At 25.9% G+C, this 19,900-nt stretch overlaps 1 protein-coding gene across 2 annotated transcripts; it reads left to right on the forward strand.

The window, feature by feature from the left end:
• The first annotated feature begins 8 nt into the window (after positions 1-8).
• LOC132923901 (lachesin-like) lies at positions 9-16,444 on the forward strand. Of its 2 annotated transcripts, none has more exons than XM_060987894.1 (9): positions 9-159; positions 247-669; positions 1,910-2,136; positions 11,541-12,021; positions 14,603-14,844; positions 14,900-15,156; positions 15,222-15,485; positions 15,565-15,704; positions 16,177-16,444. In XM_060987894.1, exons 4-9 carry the CDS (start codon positions 11,976-11,978, stop codon positions 16,311-16,313), a joined length of 1,086 nt encoding a protein of 361 aa, XP_060843877.1. In that variant the 5' UTR covers positions 9-159; positions 247-669; positions 1,910-2,136; positions 11,541-11,975; the 3' UTR covers positions 16,314-16,444. The 2 variants fall into 2 exon arrangements, with proteins under 2 accessions (XP_060843877.1, XP_060843878.1); XM_060987895.1 differs by having other exon boundaries at positions 13-175.
• Positions 16,445-19,900: the final 3,456 nt, after the last annotated feature.

Here is a 19,900-nt window from a genome sequence, read left to right on the forward strand (position 1 = left end):
ATATTGTTTCCATTAGTGGGATGGCGAGGGGGTAGTGTCATCATAGATGGCAAGTACGCGAGATGTGAGGTACTCGACTCAACAACAGTCAACAAATAACAATAAAAGTTTTTAAGTCTAACTTAGTAGCTGGCAACCAATAGCCTACAGGCCTAACAGGTTGTGTCGGTAGTCTGTTTGTATCAGCCTGCTATTGTGTTGAATAAAAAATTTAACCACTAAACGTTCTATTTTTTTATTTTATAGTAAATTAATAACATGTCAGAAACGCGCTATTTTGTCACCAACCGAGCCTTTAGGAGACGATTAGAAGAGCACATTTGCAGTACGACTACAATGATGATTCAGTGCTGTGGTGGTGTTCTGTTAAACCAACACAGCACTAAAGATGGGTCACAATCTATACGACTTCACCACTGTATCTGGTCATGGCGGTCAACTGCAGCAGATCACTGTACTTTCATGTATACATATTGGACATAACAGACGTTGGTTATTTATGAAGATTTGAGACATCATTCTAATAATAGTCATTTTTACAATGAAGATAATGTATCATAGGCTTATATAAAGCAATAGAGGACATTTTCAACACTAATCGAATTGGAGCTGGTTTTCACTAAACACTATTGGATCTGTTATAGACACAGATTGAACCAAACTTATAAGGTGGTACTAAAAACTTAAATATTTTTTTCATCATGATGTGAATGATTAGAAAGACACTTGAGGATTTTACTAAAATTCATTATAAACACGTAATCATGTTATTATACAATAATAATTAAAATCAGATTCATATCTTGATTTTAAACTTTTAATTTGTTTTCCATATAGGAATGAAATATTATAATTAGCTATTCGTAAACCTGAGACTTAATCCTAATCATTTCATCATGAATTAATAGTTTAGAGAGCCGTAGGTATATTCAAGAACAACGTAAAGGATATTAACTAATTGTAAAACCTTTGGTCTAGGAAAAGGGGTACAGGAAAATCTATACAGGGTGTCCCACAAGAATTTACCAATGATTGATGTTTTCTAAAATAATGGTCAATGGAGATATCATAATTTTGTTTTTTTTTTAATGGCTCACAGATAAAAATATGAAATACTTGTAGTTTTTGTCCCTGCGAGTCTTTTAGAAAATAAAAAAAACATAATTTTGATATATCCATTATTTCTGGAGATTTATCGCAATGGGTTAATCCTTGTGGGACACTGTATATCAGAGAACCTGAAACATAACATTTTAGATTAACTATAGTCACTGAGTTCTAGCACCTACATACAAGGCTTTAATACATTATTATTATTATATATTAAGAAATTTTCATTTTGCTCTTACAACTTGATTTGTGTATTGTTTAAATATACAGTAATCCCTCGTTATCCGCGGTTGGGTCCACGATAACATACTATTGCGTATAACCTAACCTTACGATTGCAATAACGTTTTGCCATTATTACACGAACACTGTAGATATTTATTTTTGACAATTCTAGATAATTGTTGTTATATTGCTATAGGTATAAGTGTATAACTCATACACATTATACATACCTACAACTTACTGTCTCACAAGGATGGAAAAATTATAACATCGCTGAATGTGTTGTTAACATCAAAGTATCATTTGACAAAATTCAACCCTTCACTATAAATACTTTAGTTGTATGAATTAAAAAATCATTAATTGATTAATAACTGATTTTTAAAATAAAAAAAAAAATTAAACCTAACCTCCCTTTTTACATTGATTTATGGTCTCGTTATCCGCGCAGGTTTGCTGGAACATAACCTTTGCGGATAACGAGGGATTACTGTAATATTATTTAGCAACTGTTAACTATATACAGTTATTTATTCATCTTAACATGATCAATATTGTACGCTTTTGTTGATAGATCTGCACACAATGCAAGTTGATACAGTTAATAGGAACCTTTTACCATTGGGATAAATGGATTCAAATTTAAGATATAAGCCACGAAATGGAACATTGTTAATGACTAAAATCTGCATTAACTCGCATCACAACCTTAACCTAACCTAAGGAAAACAACCACCAGTTGCTATACCATCCAATCAATATACCAACAGTATGCCATAAAGCATTCTACGCTATTGTAAAGTGAGATAATTTATATAATATTAGACAATAATTATTCTGTTTTATCTAATCTGTTATCTGTATTTTTCTATGTTTGAATTAATATTGTACCTATAAATTGTTCTATCTTTCAAATTTCAATTTATAAGTATTGAATTTAAATTAAATTTTTACATTATTTATATGCATTATTAATTGATCAACATTCATATTTACCTATTTATTTTTTATCATTGAAGATGATTACACCCTTAAGGCAAACAGTACAGATAACAGAGTAATATATAATTAGTTTATAAGTCTAGGTTAAAATTAAGAAAGTACATAGTAAAAACAGTTTTATAATGAAATAGCTAAATTAGTATTTACAGCTGTGCAATGAAATTGATCATCTAATTATGTAAATATTATTTTGTATTTAAAATATTTAATACATAAATTGCTACCTATAAAATAAACATGTAACATTAGTACATAACTCCTGACACATATAATATACAAATTAAAATAAAGTATTATTATTTAGTTAAAAATAAAAAATTATACCTTATAAATGTAATTATATGTGAAAGACATTAAAATATTGAACTAATGCCTTAACCAAATAAAAATAATAGTTATTTTATAACAATAAGTGTCATTGTATATGTTTTTGATAACTAACAATACATTTTATAGAATTTTAAATATAATAACAATTTATATTATAAAATTTTACACATTTCATATAAACTAATTTGAAATAAAATATTATAGTTAATTAATTTTAAAAAATGCAGTTATTAGATAACACAACATACCAATCAGTAATCACAATCAGTTTTAATATTTACTGTTACTACCAATATAATATTATATTTATACACTTTATTCAAATTATTATCTACTTATATTCTTTATCTTAATTTTTCATAATGATATATATTTTATCATATAACAACCGTTTTTAATTTTAAGCCGAAAAAATAGTTTATAAAATGCTTGTTAACTAAAAAATTTTAAAAAAAATACCATACCTGCACACAAAATAATTTGTTCATAAATAACTAATTCATATTAAAATTAATGGTTTTTTAAACTTTGAAATATTAAAAAACAACTAATTCTTTTTTTGTAACATTATACAAAACCTTTACTTTTTTATAGCATTTGAACGTTTTGAACAGAATACTTTATCCTTAATATTATTATATACAATTTAAGTGTATAATACTCAATCCATTTGAAAACGTCTTCTGGTTATTTTGTTCTTCTGAGAATATTTTTAACAGTTGGATTTATATTAGGATTTTTATCACTAACATTTTAAATGTAATAAAATAAAATAAACTAATATAAAGAAAAGAATGTATGAATATTATTAAATATTAAAATATTGTAGATTTTTACTTTAATATAAGTTTTTTTTCTCTAGGATATTTATTTTCTAAATGAAACTGTTAATAAAAACATAAATAAAAATTTAATTTTTATATTATTATTAAATACAAAATATATATTATATATTTATAAGATATAGCAATTTTAATTGTATTATTGAAGTACCTATGTATTTTTAATAGATACTAGTTATATTTCATTATTTTAAACTAAAAATAATAAATTACATTTGTAATAAGTAAAAATATATATATCAATAATTAATTAATATAAACTATTTTCAGCTCATTTTAAGTTTTTTTTCTTTTCTTTGTAAAGTATCAGTATGATAGCTAAAATGTGTTCATATTGCTTTTCATTCATGTTTTTAAAATTGGAAATTGAGTATTAAATAGAAGTATTTAATAAATTAAGTACATTGTACATTTATATTTTAAGTAATTGCTTTACATTGATTAACAGTAAATACAAAATTAATATCATAAATTATCAGTTGGACTCGCAATTTTTAGATAGCACTGTCTTATAATGTGGTTGTACTGTTTTCCATTTCACAATTTGTTGTGTAACTAGCACAGTTGTAGATATACTACCACGTTAACCAGTTTAATATTATTTCAAATAGTTGAGAAAATTAATAATATCTGTAAAACATAGTACCTAACCATTGGGATATAGTGAATCTGGGTTCACTCTAAGCAATTTTGAGTAAGTTTTTTTCAAAGGAATAGAGAAAAATGTATTATTGATTAATATTATATGAAATAAATGTATGGGGTACTTAGCACCCGTTTACATGTCGTTTATGATAATATATTGACACAAATTTTGTAAGCCTATTTACACTTAAAAAAAAGAGTTCTTTTCTTATCCACTGGACAGAAATCTTTACACTAAATTCAAACATAAAACGTCTGTGGATCAGACTTAACTCCTTCTTCGCTAATTTGGTGGCCCAGATAGTTTACTTCTTTTCGGAGAAACTCGCACTTAAACAGTTGAAATTTGTATTGTATTGACAGGAGTTTTTAGGAGGATCTTTGTGATTTCCTACAAGTGATCAGATAGATCTTTGCGTATACCAACATCACATATTTCATTTATTAAGATCCAATTTATTTCACTTTATTTTGCTGAATTTCCATTTTCATTTTGTTCAAAGTAGAAGTAAAAATATCATCAATATAACCTTTTCTTAATGTCGCTTCCATGTGAATACCTTAACCACTATACTTCTCTAAAAATGTTTTAAATATATTATTAGAAAACTTATTTAATGGAATGTTTTCAGACACTATTGCTTGACACAAATTAATATTAAAATCTGATTTCGCTAAATTTTGATTGGTTAAAAGTTGTTGGACTTTTCTCAATGCTTGATTTTTCGTTTAACATGTTTTTGGCGATCATCTGTTTTAATGTTCTGTGATACATTATACTTGTTATCAAATTTAATTTTAATCTCACACATTTTACAATACAAAATATTACCATCTGTTGAAAAATTGTCTGACACATATTCAGATATGTATTTTTTAAACTTATCTTTTACTATTATAAAAAAAATAACACAAACAACGACTAACACAACAGTGCGACGATGTGACAGACTAAATTTCTTAGACCAGACGTATGGGAAAGGAGTTATAATCGCCTTTGGTGGTCATACAAGAATCAGTTTATAATATGTTGTATTATTTCACAGCTACACTTATACATAAACATAATATATCTAATTTATTACTAATTATACTCAATAGTTCTTAATACTCCTGTCTCCTACCCTTAAATGGAACATGAGGACTTAATAGTCCCCATTTTCACTATATGAATTTAAACTGATTACATTCATTAAAATATTTTCTGAAATCTCAGTTTCTGCAAGATCTAGCTTGTACAATTTTATATTGTTTTATTTTTATTTGAATACTATAAAAATATTTAAATTGTAATAGTCAATCGACCTTTACCATAAATTTCAAAAGTAAATGTTCTGATGGGATTTTTACAGTATATTGTTATGATCTCGGATTGTCTATAGAGTAACCAAGAGTTCTTGTGTGGTAGTCGATTTCATACAGATGCGTTTGTTGTTACAAATTTGATTTTACAATTGTTAGGGATGTTCTATGATTTTGATATAAGTAATATTTCACACGAGTCTGTCTTAGATTTATAATGAGTAGGTTGATTATATTTATGATTGAACCTATTTGCACATTTCCCATTATCTATTTGTCAACGAGAAAAACTTTTCTGTGTCATAATTTATTGCTATAGTCTCCATATTAGGTCATTAAGGCTTTGGTCATGGTATTTTACTGGAAATGGAATAACAGTATAGGCATTTAAATCAATGTTTGCATTAGTGGAATTTGTGTTACAAAAATGAGGTACCTATTGGTCTTTATGAATAATTGTCATTTAGATTAGATTCTGTTTTAATCTTGAGTGGAAGAATTGTTCCTATTGGGATATTTGCTCTGTTTCCACAAAATTCAGTTAACCAACGCTGAGTGTGCAATATTACTGGTGAGTGCTTTTCCATTTAGAGCTAAATTTAATACTTTTAAGTGATTTTAGGTTTAATAGATATACTAGTTTAATAGAACTCCGAAGAAAAGAGTCTGTTTTAATAGCATATATACTATTTTTTAGTTTTAGTTTTTAAAATATGTATATTATATATTTTTACTTTAACATATTGGTAATATAATAAATAGATATGTTCATTTTCAATAATTTTTATATTTAAAAAAATTTCAGTTTATTTTATATTTATTTATTTTTTATTTTTATTTAATTGATTTATTTAAAAAAATATCTTAATATAATATAGTAAAATTTTTTTTAAAATGCTATATTTAACAGCTTACTAAATATTATAAAGGTATTATTATTACTGTTTAATGTTAAGATCACATAAAAGGTAGACTATCCCTAAGTTCGGCAGACGGTTAGATATTTCTGAGACGTTCAGAAGCAGGTTGTTACACCACTCACCACCTTATGGTATACTATTGCATTTTTATATTTTAACTTTTTAAGTAAACATTAAATAAAAATAGGTTTCAAATTACGTTTTTATTCCTGTGTTAATGCACGAATTGAGGAGTCGGAACGTAACAAAAAAAAAATGATCTTACTTTTATATTCAATATAATTATTACCATGAGGATAGTGGAGTACTTACCAAATGTATTGACACTAAAACCAATTATTAAGCTGTATAAAATATATCTAAAAATATTTCAGTTAAATAGGTATTAAACATAATTTGCTTAATTATTAAAAAATATAATGTATTTTAAATTTATAGGTAGGTACTTCTACAACATTAGTTTTAAATTTTATAAAATAAATACCAAATTTAGTATTAATAACGTATAACATATACGATATACCACATATTTTCATAATAATTAAAAAAAGAAACCGGATAGCCAAATAATAAACGTTATATTCAATTTTATTTTAGAAATTTACTTATAAGGATATAGGTTGATATACCATCTTCGCTCAGAATCATTTTTTGTATTCTTACATTGAATTCAAATTTAACACATCATCCATTATAATGACATACTCGGTACCTGTTGGCTGTTGTACAGCATAACAGTACCTATTGACTTGCCCATATTTTTTTGTCTTAGGTATTATTACGCTACAAACAAATTTAAATTGTAATATAACTAATGGTTTATTATTAATTAAAACAATATTATAATTGTCTAAATTACCTATGCATTCTAAGATTTTATTTAATGTTCAATTTTGAAATTAAAATTGACAAAGCTTACTAAATAAATTAGACAGATAAAATTTAAAATTATATTATTTACCGTCCAGAACCTACTACCTACCAATTCATGTCTATATTAATAAGTTTACATGGCATTGGTAAGTAAAAATTTTGATTGCAACTTCATACAGGTGAACATTAATACTTTATACATTTTGGTACACGAAACACATTACCTATAATATACAAAATACTCAAGCTATTTTTGGATAAGTACTAAATACAAAACTGCGTATTATTATATATTGTCATCAAATTTTGCTTAATATTCTTAGTTTTTACAATACCGTATCGTCTGTATCACTGTATCAGGATTGTGAACACAATTACTTGGTAATATTAATTTCTTTCGCCGATAAATACGTGCTATTTTTTTTTCGAAATTGTTTTATTTTATTATTACGACCTAGGTACCTGCAATTATTAAAAGCTTTATGTACCTACTTTAATACTTATCCCGTTTTTTGTCCATTTTTTTTATATATATGTGTATTTTTTTTATTGTGGCCCTTGAATCTAAATCTATAAAATTCTAATGATACCCGTCTCACCTCACCTATAGTATTGGCTCTATATCATATTAATTTCACTAGCAGAGCGTCGAAATAATACATTATATTAAACGAAATACGAATTATATAAACATAAATAAATAAGTATACAAATATACAATATAAATATTAATCATTTCAAATATCACTAGTTTAACGTTAGAACACATTAAATTATAGAATAAAATTACACGAAAAGTACAACATTATTACCATATTGTAAATTAAAAGCAGTGGCGTCATTTCAGTTTTCGTTTGACTATAGGGCAATTACTCACTGATTTGCCGACTCAATATTTTTCCACGCAGATTCACATAGGATGGCGCCATAGTAGGTGAGGGAAGTAAATTTTCAGGTATATGAACGTCACACATAGGATTTTTAAGTATTAAATATAAACAATTTTTTCATATATTTATTAGAATTAAGAATTCAAATAGAATAATTGAGTAATGTGTAAATAAATAATAAATAGGTAATAGGTACCTTTTAATACCAATTTACAAGTAGTTAGCAGTATTTACAGTCACATAATGTAAATAGGTACTAAACATCTTGATTAATAATATAATATACTTCTTTAAAAAATTAACAATAAATCTTTATTTATAAAATATCAATAATCAATATTATGATTTATGACAATGGCCTTAGTAGTTAAAAATACGACTTTTTATAATTTTTTAATGTGTTGACTTAAGGTTGATGTAAATGTTAGACTAGGGCAAATGCCCAAGTTGCACCCCCCCCCCCCCCCAAATAACGCCACTGATTAAAAGTTTTACTTTACAAAAAGGAGATTTTTCTGTAGTACCTTCTCTAGGTAAATTATTTTGGTATGTATAGATTAGATACGCGTAGAAAAATTTAAAAATTTTGTAAATTATTATTTATTAGCATATTGTGCTTCGGTTACTCGTTATTAGTGTTATAACTTTACTAATTTAAGACTTCATACATAAAAGCGTAATTAAAAATTCAAAAATAGTTGGCTTTCTTGGACAACGGGTTCCGACCGTGATAAAATAATTATAAATATAATATAATATTAGTTTTCTATGTAACTATACATAGCGACATGCGTATTTTTATGACTCCCACTACGTCTACTGCTGCCTCCTATATTATAATATACAAATTAATTTAAATTTTATTTTGCTTGTTAAAAATTTCGGATGAAGTATTTGTATTGTTTAGAATTCCAATATATAAAGTATTATTAAAACAATAGAAACTAAATCACTTTCTATTGTATATTACCTATTTCTAAATATTAAACACATAATGTTGCGTTATAATAACTATTTATTTTTATATTTATTTACACATACATTTTTTATAATAAATTGTTCTTCTTTTTTTTAGTTTAACCCGGTAATGACGGGCAATTAGCTAGTTCTCTATACATTTTGTAATATACAAAATAATTAACACTATTAATTTTTTTTTTTGGTTGGTGGCAGTACACAACTACATAGTAAACACTATACATATGTAAATGGTTTAAGTATTAAATTGTAATTCATGACCCTATATATTTAATGAGTAAGTATTACTGTCATCCTGTAGATTAAATATAGTAATAAATAGAATTAAACATTTGTATTTAGTGCTGATGTGACGCATTCTTATTAAAACTGTCAAAGCAATTATTCATCGTGTATAGACGTAGTGTTTTCTGTTTAGTCACTGATTACCGATTTAACGTGATACATGTTTCTTTCGTATATTTTTTTTTTATTTTACAATTATTTAACAATGGCTTTATTTTCCTTATTTAAACAATATTGTAACAATTGTTTTTTCTTGACAGATTTTCGCATTTCGTGTTTTCACGTATAATTTCATGGTTACCTAGTGATAAAAGTGTGTGTATGGCGTTTTCAATAATTGCGTATTGTTTCGTGTTTTTTTTCTTAACAGTACAACTGAACGAATTATTCGAAATACTACGAAACGAAAAACACGAAACGCGAAACATAAATAAAGTGGAGCAACCCTAATAGTATCATCTATATGTATACAATAAACCATAACAACGCAAAATAATAGTGAAATCAAATTCATTATTTATGAAATAGTTAGCAACCTGCATTTCTCTGCCTAAAGCAAAGTTCTTAACTAAATATTATTATCATTAATAGCTAGAATATTTTGTAAAAATAAATGACATCATAATATCACATTACGTCTTAGTTATCATACCTAGCTATCTAGGTATACAAATAAATTAATAAGCTGTTATACTTATACTGATAATTTGTTAAGATCGTACAATATCAAACAGTGCCCAGTGGTATATGTCAATTAATTTAATTATTGATGATATTTTCTTCACGAGAGTTTTAAATTTAACATTGTTTTAAAATTCACCAAAATCAGAAACTAAAAATCTAGCGTTTCAATAAAAACACTAATAGATATCAATATTAAGATAAAATTTATGTATGTATACATATAGGTAACTAAGGCGATATATTCATTATAACATGTTGGGCGTTTTCATTTATACCCATTACCCAGTAATAAATATTACACAGAATATTGTCTTTTAAACAAATATATCTATCTGAAGAATGTGAAGATGTTTTAGTTGGCAGACTGCCCATGCAATTTTTCAAATAAATTAAGAATTGTGTTTACTTAAACAGTCTTAACATGAAAATTCAAAATTACTTAAATGGCCTAATTTTAAATAAAAAGTTTCTTTAATAACTCAATTTTATTTAAAGTAGGTAGAAAAAATATAATATACCAGTTTTTCTTATATTACAACAAAAAATTATATTAATCATCAAAAACCCATACATACTAAGAAATAGTATAGTAGAAAATATATGCTCTAAAAATTGTAAAATTTTCAAAATTGATAAGGTGAAAAAACATGTATCTACATAAAATTCTACTAAATTTCTAGTTATTTATGAATTAAAAATAATTACTTTAACATTTTGTGTGTGATTATTAAGCTGTCCATTCTACTAGTGCAATTGCTTTACTTTTTATGGTACCGAAGTATATCCTAACTAAATATATCCAGAACAAAACAAATTTGAGGGCAAATTTAAATTTCCTGGGTCGAATTTTTTTTATAGTCAGCTATTTTAGTATAAAACTAAATATTGTATTCTCACTTATACTAGTAGATATACATAAACAAATACAGTATAAATACACACAAGAAAAGATAAAATAAACAAATGCCTTAAACACATTTATACTTTAAATTTGAACACATCAAGGCTAGCAAGAGCCACTACACATTTTTACATTAAACATTCTCGGAATCACTCCCACTATTAACACTTTTTGTTAGCATACAATATTATACATTTAAATCATAGTCAATTAAGTGTTTTTAGTTAACCTACTTTTGCTACAAATATTCATGTTGTAATAATAATGAAAAATATACTAACTGTTATCTCAACTTATTTGCATTTAATAAAAATATTATTACATAGAAATTTAAATCAGGTACAGTTAACAGTTGTAATTACTAAATATTAGCAGTAAATTAATCATGCAACAATAACAATATTATGCTGACAATTAATATATAATTTATTTTAAATCATGATAAAATTATACTAACTATAGTGTAGTAACTATGATGTTTTTAATCAGTTATGACAAAGTACAAACCAATAAATACTAAATTGCTAATCGTTTATCTTTCGCACGTTTACAGAGGTCGAGACCCGAGGGTAAAGCTGTTGATACCTGATATTTTTGATTTATAAATCAAAACATTCAAAACCGAAGATGTTGAAAATGCTGTTACTGGTTAATCGTTACCGCCGTTACCGGCGTTACTAATGTTAATGTCTCAAATACAGTACTACCACTGTGACATTACGAATTACTGTGACTGCTATATTTTGGAACCCTTACCTACCCCACCGACCAATTTGGCGAATGCGAAAACGATGCTCCCCGATCAAATGATAAACGCGCGTTGGTCAGACGCACCGCACTACACTGGTGACTGACTGTACTTCTTGTGTTAGCGCCGAAACAACGTTTTTGCATTTCCACATTCTGTGGAACCGAAAGACCGTATAATCAATACATTTTTCCTCGTCCGTTCGGCGTTAGTCGATAACCTGGATTTGAATTATTTGAGATGAAGAACGTGTATGGAGTCCTCGTCGTGCTGTGTATTAATTTCGGTGAGTACCACTTTGCCAGGTCAGGCTAATAGCGGAGATGACATCGAAGTCAGATACCAAATCCGTTGACAATGTAGGTACGAACGACAATGTTTGTGCATACATTTCATTCTGCGTGCGTTGTCGAATAAGGGAGAGGCGCCGATTCTTTCTCCGTGCAACGAGCCTGTGCGCGATCGACCAACTTGATCATTCTCTACGAAACAATTTGAATTGATTTTTGTATACGCATAGGTTATACGATTTGAAGTTTTTTTCTTCATGCTTGCGGTATCTGAAAACAAAAATTAAATTTGAATAACAGTGACCAATAACAATGTTTTTGTAGTTTTGAATTATTATTTTATATTTATTATACATTTAAAAAAATAACCTCATCGACAAAGAAAAGGTTTGACATATCAAAGTTTTTGGACATCACTTAGCTTTTAGTTTATTAATGATATAAGTATAATATATAATATTATTTAAATAACATAAAAACAACAAAGTCCATGCAAACTTAGCCAAAGGCTTTAGATATGACTTAATTTGTCTATGATTATTGAACTTATTTGACGTCTGCTGAATTTGAATTTAATGGATTCTAAAGAACATGATTGTTTTACAGCAAGTTGACATTTGACAACTATAGACAATCTGTTTACTACAAATAAATTATTCACATTTTATATTAATTTTAATATAGATATAGTACCTACTTGATTACCATTGATATTAATAAATATTATGTAAAATATATCTATTATATAGCTGCTATACAAACTAGTAATGGGGTGTGATAATGGTTATAACATAAATCTAAATTAATTTCTAATAAATAAATAATATTAATTTATTAAAAATATACTGTAATAGATGGATCATGGATACCTATAAAATGTAAAAAAAATTAGTTAATTCATATTACGTATCTATTATAAATATCAAATAATTGTTTTACAATTGTTATTTATGTAAAATACTTATCTAATAACCTTATTTTAATATTAATAAATAGGTAAGTCTTAAATAATAAAAATAAACCAGTTAAGAGGTGTAATAATATTTTTTAGTGAACCTTTTCGTTTGCGTAAACCAGTAATAGATATGTTAGTTGAAGTCAGTAAGTCAACCTCTGTTCTTAATAATATTTAATAATAATTCATATTATTATTTATATATTTTTTTCCTAATAGTAATATTGTATGTTTAACTTATTTTTTCCAAAAACATTGCATATATTATATAACAATTATAATTATATTTCCAGTAAGAACCACTTCCATATTTACTATTTTTTCAAGCCATAGCTATAAAAATTAACCAGAAGATAAATGCAATTTGAACTTAAAATACTTTTAGAAAAAATATGATTGGTATACCTATTATTGATATTTTTGAATTGCTGTAAAACATTTTTAAAGAGCCTCATATTACATTTTCAAATGTTTCTGAATAGCTCAAAAGTTCCAAAATATTTTAAAAATTTCATCTCATAACTTCTAATATAAATAATTTTTAGAGACAATTTTAAACATATTCTATAATTAATTTTAGATTTACAACTATAAATAGATAATTTTTCCAGAAAACTGGTGTATTCTTATTTTTCAAAGATAACCATAGCAGAAAGCTAATACCTACATACTCGTATGACTTGTTTAGCCTAATCCTGGAACAAGTTAACATATTTTTCTCTGAAACCCAAGAGATATTTATTGGTAGACATTAAATATATAATTAGTATATATGTATATAATATAATGTTTGTAAATGATGTTGCAAAATAAGAAGATATGAATTATTTACCAAAATAGTTAATATAATGTTAATTTCATAGACATAACACAATTTTATTTGTATTAATTGCCATTAATTTCGATAACATACTCGCCCACACTTCCATATGGTTCCATATGAATATTGACCAAATTAACTACGTTAAAAATTAGTAGGTTATCAATATCATCGTTAGAAACTTAAGTTTTCTTATAGATCTTGTACTTTTGTAAACATTTTGTTAAAAAGAAATAATATTTTTTCACTTAAAAATTCATCTTTATTGTACAAAATATATGTAAATAATAGTATATAATATGTATATGTATGTACAATAATAATAAATAAATTAAAATAAAAAAATATATTTTTTTATTCCTTTTTTTAAGAATTTCTAATATCTCATTAAACAACTTTTATCCCATTCTGACTAAAAATGTTCTCACTTAAAATAAGTTTGATTGTCGAGTATGTACTTTATCAACATTATAACAATACAAAAGTTTTTAAATTTGTAAAAAAATAATACAAAATTAATTTGTTATGTAGATAGTTTTGTAAAATATAGTGTTCTATGTTTAAAACACACTAAATGTTGTGTTTTGTTTTGTTCTCTGATTAAATTATTATTATATATAATTTTATTTTTATTTTAACTAGATCTATTAAAAATGTATTAAAAAATTTGTCAACATTTAATGTATTATAAATACTACTAAATTCTTATGAATAGAATGTATATTATTATATTGTATTTAAATGTTAATAATGTTAATGTTTTAATGTTGCATAATCTAATTATTAATAATTTTATTTTTAGTATATTCACAGAGGACACCAATTATATCACGTATTACGCAAAAAAGCATAACAGATATTGGTGGAACGACTGAATTGACATGTACAGTCTTATATGCTTCAGATTTCAGTATTTTGTGGGTTAAGGTTGACAAAGAAAGATCTACTGAACCTGTTACATTTTCAACTGGAAGTACACTTATCATTAGAGATTCTAGATTATCATTGAGACAAGACACGGATAGCAATAGTTACACATTACAGGTATATAGTTTTATAATAACATTTGCTTCCAAGTATCAAAAATTAATATTTTCAGATTAGTGATATCCAAGAAACTGATGCTGGTTTCTATCGTTGTGAAGTGGTGCTTGGGTTAAATAATAAAATAGCAGCTGATACCGAGTTAGTTGTACGTAGACGTCCATTTATTTCTGACAACTCTACTAGATCGTTAATTGTAAACGAGGGTCAACCAGTGAAATTGGAATGTTATGCTGGTGGATATCCTAGCCCAACAGTTTCTTGGAGGCGAGCAAACAATGCAATTTTAGCTAATGGCGTATCAATATATAGGTACCAACTAACATAATAAAAATAAATACATATATAAATTAAATATTGACATGCTTGTCTTCAAGGGGTAACATTTTGACAATTCCTGCTATTACCAAAGAAGATCGTGGAACATATTATTGCGTAGCTGAAAATGGTGTTGGAAAAGGTGCCAGACGTAATATTGCCATAGAGGTAGAATTCGCCCCAGTTATAACTGTTTCTAAACCTCGTTTGGGACAAGCTCTACAATATGACATGGATCTCGAATGTCATGTTGAAGCTTATCCTCCACCAGCCATTATTTGGTTAAATAATGGAGTACAATTATCTAATAATCAACATTACAGGTATACTCACTTGTTGAGCACATGAAAACAAAATAATGTAATATAATATAATATAATGTAATTTTTCTTTGGCATTTAGAATATCACATTTTGCTACTACAGATGAAATAACTGACACTACAATACGGATCATCACAATTGAAAACCGTCAATATGGTGATTATATCTGTAAAGCATCAAATGTGCTAGGAAATGCTGAAGTAACAGTTACTCTTTACGGTAAATTTTGATTTTATTAATAAATGCATAAGATTGTATGTGATTCAACTTAATTGACTTAATCTGTGTAAATAAAATATAAATACAACTTAAAATGTACTTTTTTTGTTGTATCAACATTCAATTATTTCCAGTGTTTAAAATGCTTATGTTTTCACATTATCAGAATATTTTTTGTTAAAAAAAACATTAGACAAGTCTTCAATATTTAAATATATTAATTTTCAATACAATTTTATAGTATAAAACTTTTTTAGTTGTGCAGATCACCAATTTTGTAAAAAAATCTTTGAGGCCCACTAATGACTTATAGCACACCTATATACATATTTTAAATATATCGATAGTAATGATAATATTATATGGTCCCCAGCCCAGTTCCACACTGCCTGCCTTTGGTCCATGGGTTGGGAATTTCTGAACTACAATAACTACTAATTTCTATTAATATTTCTATTTGTTTATTTTATAGAAACTATAATACCAGTATGTCCACCAGCCTGTGGTCAAGTATCATCACACTTGAAAAACTCAACTATCAAAATGTCAAGTGCTAATGTTTTGTTCTTAATTACTGCTTATTTATTTTTTGTTAATTTCAATTTTTAAATTATTTTACCCTCTAAAAAACAATTTATTAATGAATTGAAACCAAAATTATTGCTCAATTTTCCCATGCATATATTATATTTGATTTATTTTTATTTTTTGATTAAATAAATGCCCTTATTTATTTTATACTTTTAGTGAATGATTGGAAATAAAATCAAAAGTTAAAGCATAAAAACTGTAATTAAACATTAATGTTTGTTAGACAATGGACTATGAGAGCACTAAAAATCAAAAAACATTAAATATTAATAGCTTTTCCTATACTAACTTGAAGGAGTATAATATACTAAAAGATATACTATAAAATACTATACATATACAATTATATTGTTTTTATTTTTCTGTGTCTTACATAGTGGGAACTATAGCTTGCCTCAACTGGATGTTGACTCAAGCAAATTATACTCTGTCTTATACAGTATATTATGTAATAATAAATTATAATACATAATAGTATCACTTATTGTACAAAAAACATATTCTAAAAAAAGTAAAAATGTTCAAAATAAATATTATGATTTATTTCTTACTAAAACAATAATCAATTATAATTTAACTGAAATTTTTATCAAAGTATCTGTAATTCTGAAAATTGTATTTATTTAAATTTAATATAACGTAGAATGTACAAATAAAATTCTAATGTTTTATTTATAATTTGTTATTGCTTTCACTGAACTTATATGGCCTCGATTTTAATAATACAGGTACTGTAGTTATACATGTTAAAACTAAGCTTTGTACCACTATAAAATAGTGTTTCGATAATTTTATGCTTTCATTTATTGACATATACTAAGGCAAAAAATATTGATATTGATAAGTAATTAAAAAATTTAAAAAAAAAATGGTTTCATGTTATGATACCTAATATTATAGTTTTATAAATATTTTTTTATCTTTTTAAAATATCATCTTGATTTATATAACATTAAAATTCATTAGTTATACTACATTAAAAAATATATTTAGTTGTTTGAATTTTAGTAATTTTTAAAATTTAGAATTATAGAATCAAAGAAGCTTAAATTTTGATTTAAACATTAAAAATTATTGAATTTTAGATACTCATTTGTATATTTTTATTACTTTTATTTTTAAATAACAAATTATAAATTAACACCAATATATAAGTGTATACAAATGCACAAATGAGTTTTAAAAGATAATAATAATATCAAGAATTTTTCACACCCACTTCCCAACAATTTATAAGTACGTGTCTGAATTGATCAAAAACAATGGCCCAGTCTAAATAAATATAAATTTAATGCCGCATACGATTATATAATATGCAAAAGTATTTTTATAAAATAATGTTGAAAACAATTGCATTATATTGAAAAATGTTGGCCAAACTTATAATTCGAACTGTGGAAGTTGTAATCAAGTGTCTAAAATATTATATTTTCTTAATTTCTTATTTATTAAAATGGATTTTCTAATATCATTAATTTGTAGTTAAATCATACAAATATTTTTTTTTATGTGCAAAAAAATTTAAAATGGTCAAGTTAACAACATAATTTGAACATATTGTTATGTGATATGAAAGTCATCTATACTTATGTTTACACATAAGTACCTACTGTTAAACCAGCATCAGTATTCTAATTACACCAAATTATTGTAATGTAAATAATTTAAAAAATTTGAGATGCGTGATAAATTACAGGAATTAGGGAATTAATATATAGTTCTTTGGCTTGATAAATTATAAATATCTTTTAGTACTAAAACAAGCAAGGAATAATGTACTAAACAACTATCAAATATTCATTAAAAAAGTAGTACATCAAAAAAAGTAACCTATTATGAAATTTTGCAAAATTAAAAAAAAGTTGGGTAAATGGGGACAATGATTAATATTCAATTAAGTAATAACTATTATAATATTGTATATTTCTATGATATTTTATTATTGACTATTATTATTATACAATTTTGAGTTTGTAAGTTAATGTATATTGTACAATTTTTAAGTCCCCACAAATAATGTTAAATTTGGATTCAATTATAAATCATTATTCATTATATATGATATAAAGTATTGAGAGTGGTGACAGTCTTTTTTCAGATCCACAATACATAAACATACATTTTGTAAAGGCAGTTATAAATTCCGCAAAAATGTATCAGGGGAACATTTAATAACAAATGGGCGTTCCCATCATCTATGTCAAAATACTTATAGAAAATAAGTAGCATTAGAATTGACAATAAGATATTAAGCAGTTCAAATTTGAAACGATTATAAACAATTAATTTGATTTGCGGTTGAAATTTTATTTTTTAATTAAGTTGAAAAAGTGTAAAAAATAAAACAAGGAACATAAAGACCATAGTGTTATATTTTCAAATCGTTGGTATAAACAGAAGAATACCTAACCTAAATGTTCGATATTTTTAATTTGGAAATAAACTATTTTATAAAAAATATTGTATATTATTTTTAACGATTTACAAATTTATTATTAGATACTAAAGATTACTCTTATATTTACATTACCCACCCCAGTATTACCATTGTTTACTACGACATTGTATACAGTGATAGTCTTTATGGGAATTACATACCTATGTATTATTTACTTTGCAGTTTGCCCAAACATCTTAGACATTGTGTACATTGTTTGGGCATTGTATTACAATAACTGATTTATCCATTTGGACCGTAACATATTATATGTATACATAACATACACTGGTCGGACGGTGTGTTAGCGTGATGTATTTTGGCATTGGCGCAACTAGGTCTAAAATATTATAGGGGCTGCAGGCCCATAAATAAATACCTAATTTAATTTACAGTAGAAATACCGTTTATAATGACACCGGTTGTAATGACATACCAGGTGTAATGACCTTAGATTGCAAGTCCCAGCAAAACTCGTATATTGTATGTACTAATTTGTATCGATTATAATGACGTCTGTATAGTGACTATACGGATGTTATGACGGTTATTTTTGATTTTATTGGAAAAAGGTTTTATCTATAATAATGACTTTATAGTTTATTAATTTTATCGAAGGTCTTAACAACCGATAAAGCTAACAGTAAACAAAAGCAATTTACAATTGAAGAAAAAGCTAATGTAATTTTTCGTTTAAAAAAGGGTGAAAAAAATTCCGATGTAGCTAATGAATTAGGCGTAGGTCACTCCACAATTTCTAACAAATGGAAAGCTCGAGACAAATTAGAACAAATGTTTCAAAACGAAAAATTATCAGTTAAAAGACTTAGAAATTGTACGCGATTTTAGACACGGTTTTACTACGATGGTTTAAAAATCAAAGAAATTTATGCATTCCAATAAATGGACCAACAGAAAGCCAAAGAATTAGCTGAAGGTCTTGGTAAGCATAATTTTAATTGTTCCACTGGTTGGATTCAAATATTTAGATCAAAACATAATATTGTGTTTTCGACAATAAGTGGAGAATCCAATTCGGTCAACACTGAAATAACACAAAATTGGCTCGAAAAAATATGGCCAAAAATACGGGAAGAATACACAGATTGTTCGAACGCGGATCGATTATCGCCTTATCGAAATTAGACAATTCCCCCCAGATCGTGCA

The sequence above is a fragment of the Rhopalosiphum padi genome, chromosome 3, assembly GCF_020882245.1.
Source record: "Rhopalosiphum padi isolate XX-2018 chromosome 3, ASM2088224v1, whole genome shotgun sequence".
NCBI lineage: Eukaryota > Metazoa > Arthropoda > Insecta > Hemiptera > Aphididae > Rhopalosiphum > Rhopalosiphum padi.

What these genes read in the sequence shown, in the direction of transcription:
- LOC132923901 (XM_060987894.1), top strand. Translation starts at nt 11,976, where the DNA reads ATGAAGAACGTGTATGGAGTCCTCGTCGTGCTGTGTATTAATTTCG. An exon ending in AATGGCGTATCAATATATAG is followed by an intron (nt 15,157 to 15,221) that starts GTACCAACTAAC and finishes CTTGTCTTCAAG; the next exon opens with GGGTAACATTTTGACAATTC. An exon ending in TCTAATAATCAACATTACAG is followed by an intron (nt 15,486 to 15,564) that starts GTATACTCACTT and finishes TTTGGCATTTAG; the next exon opens with AATATCACATTTTGCTACTA.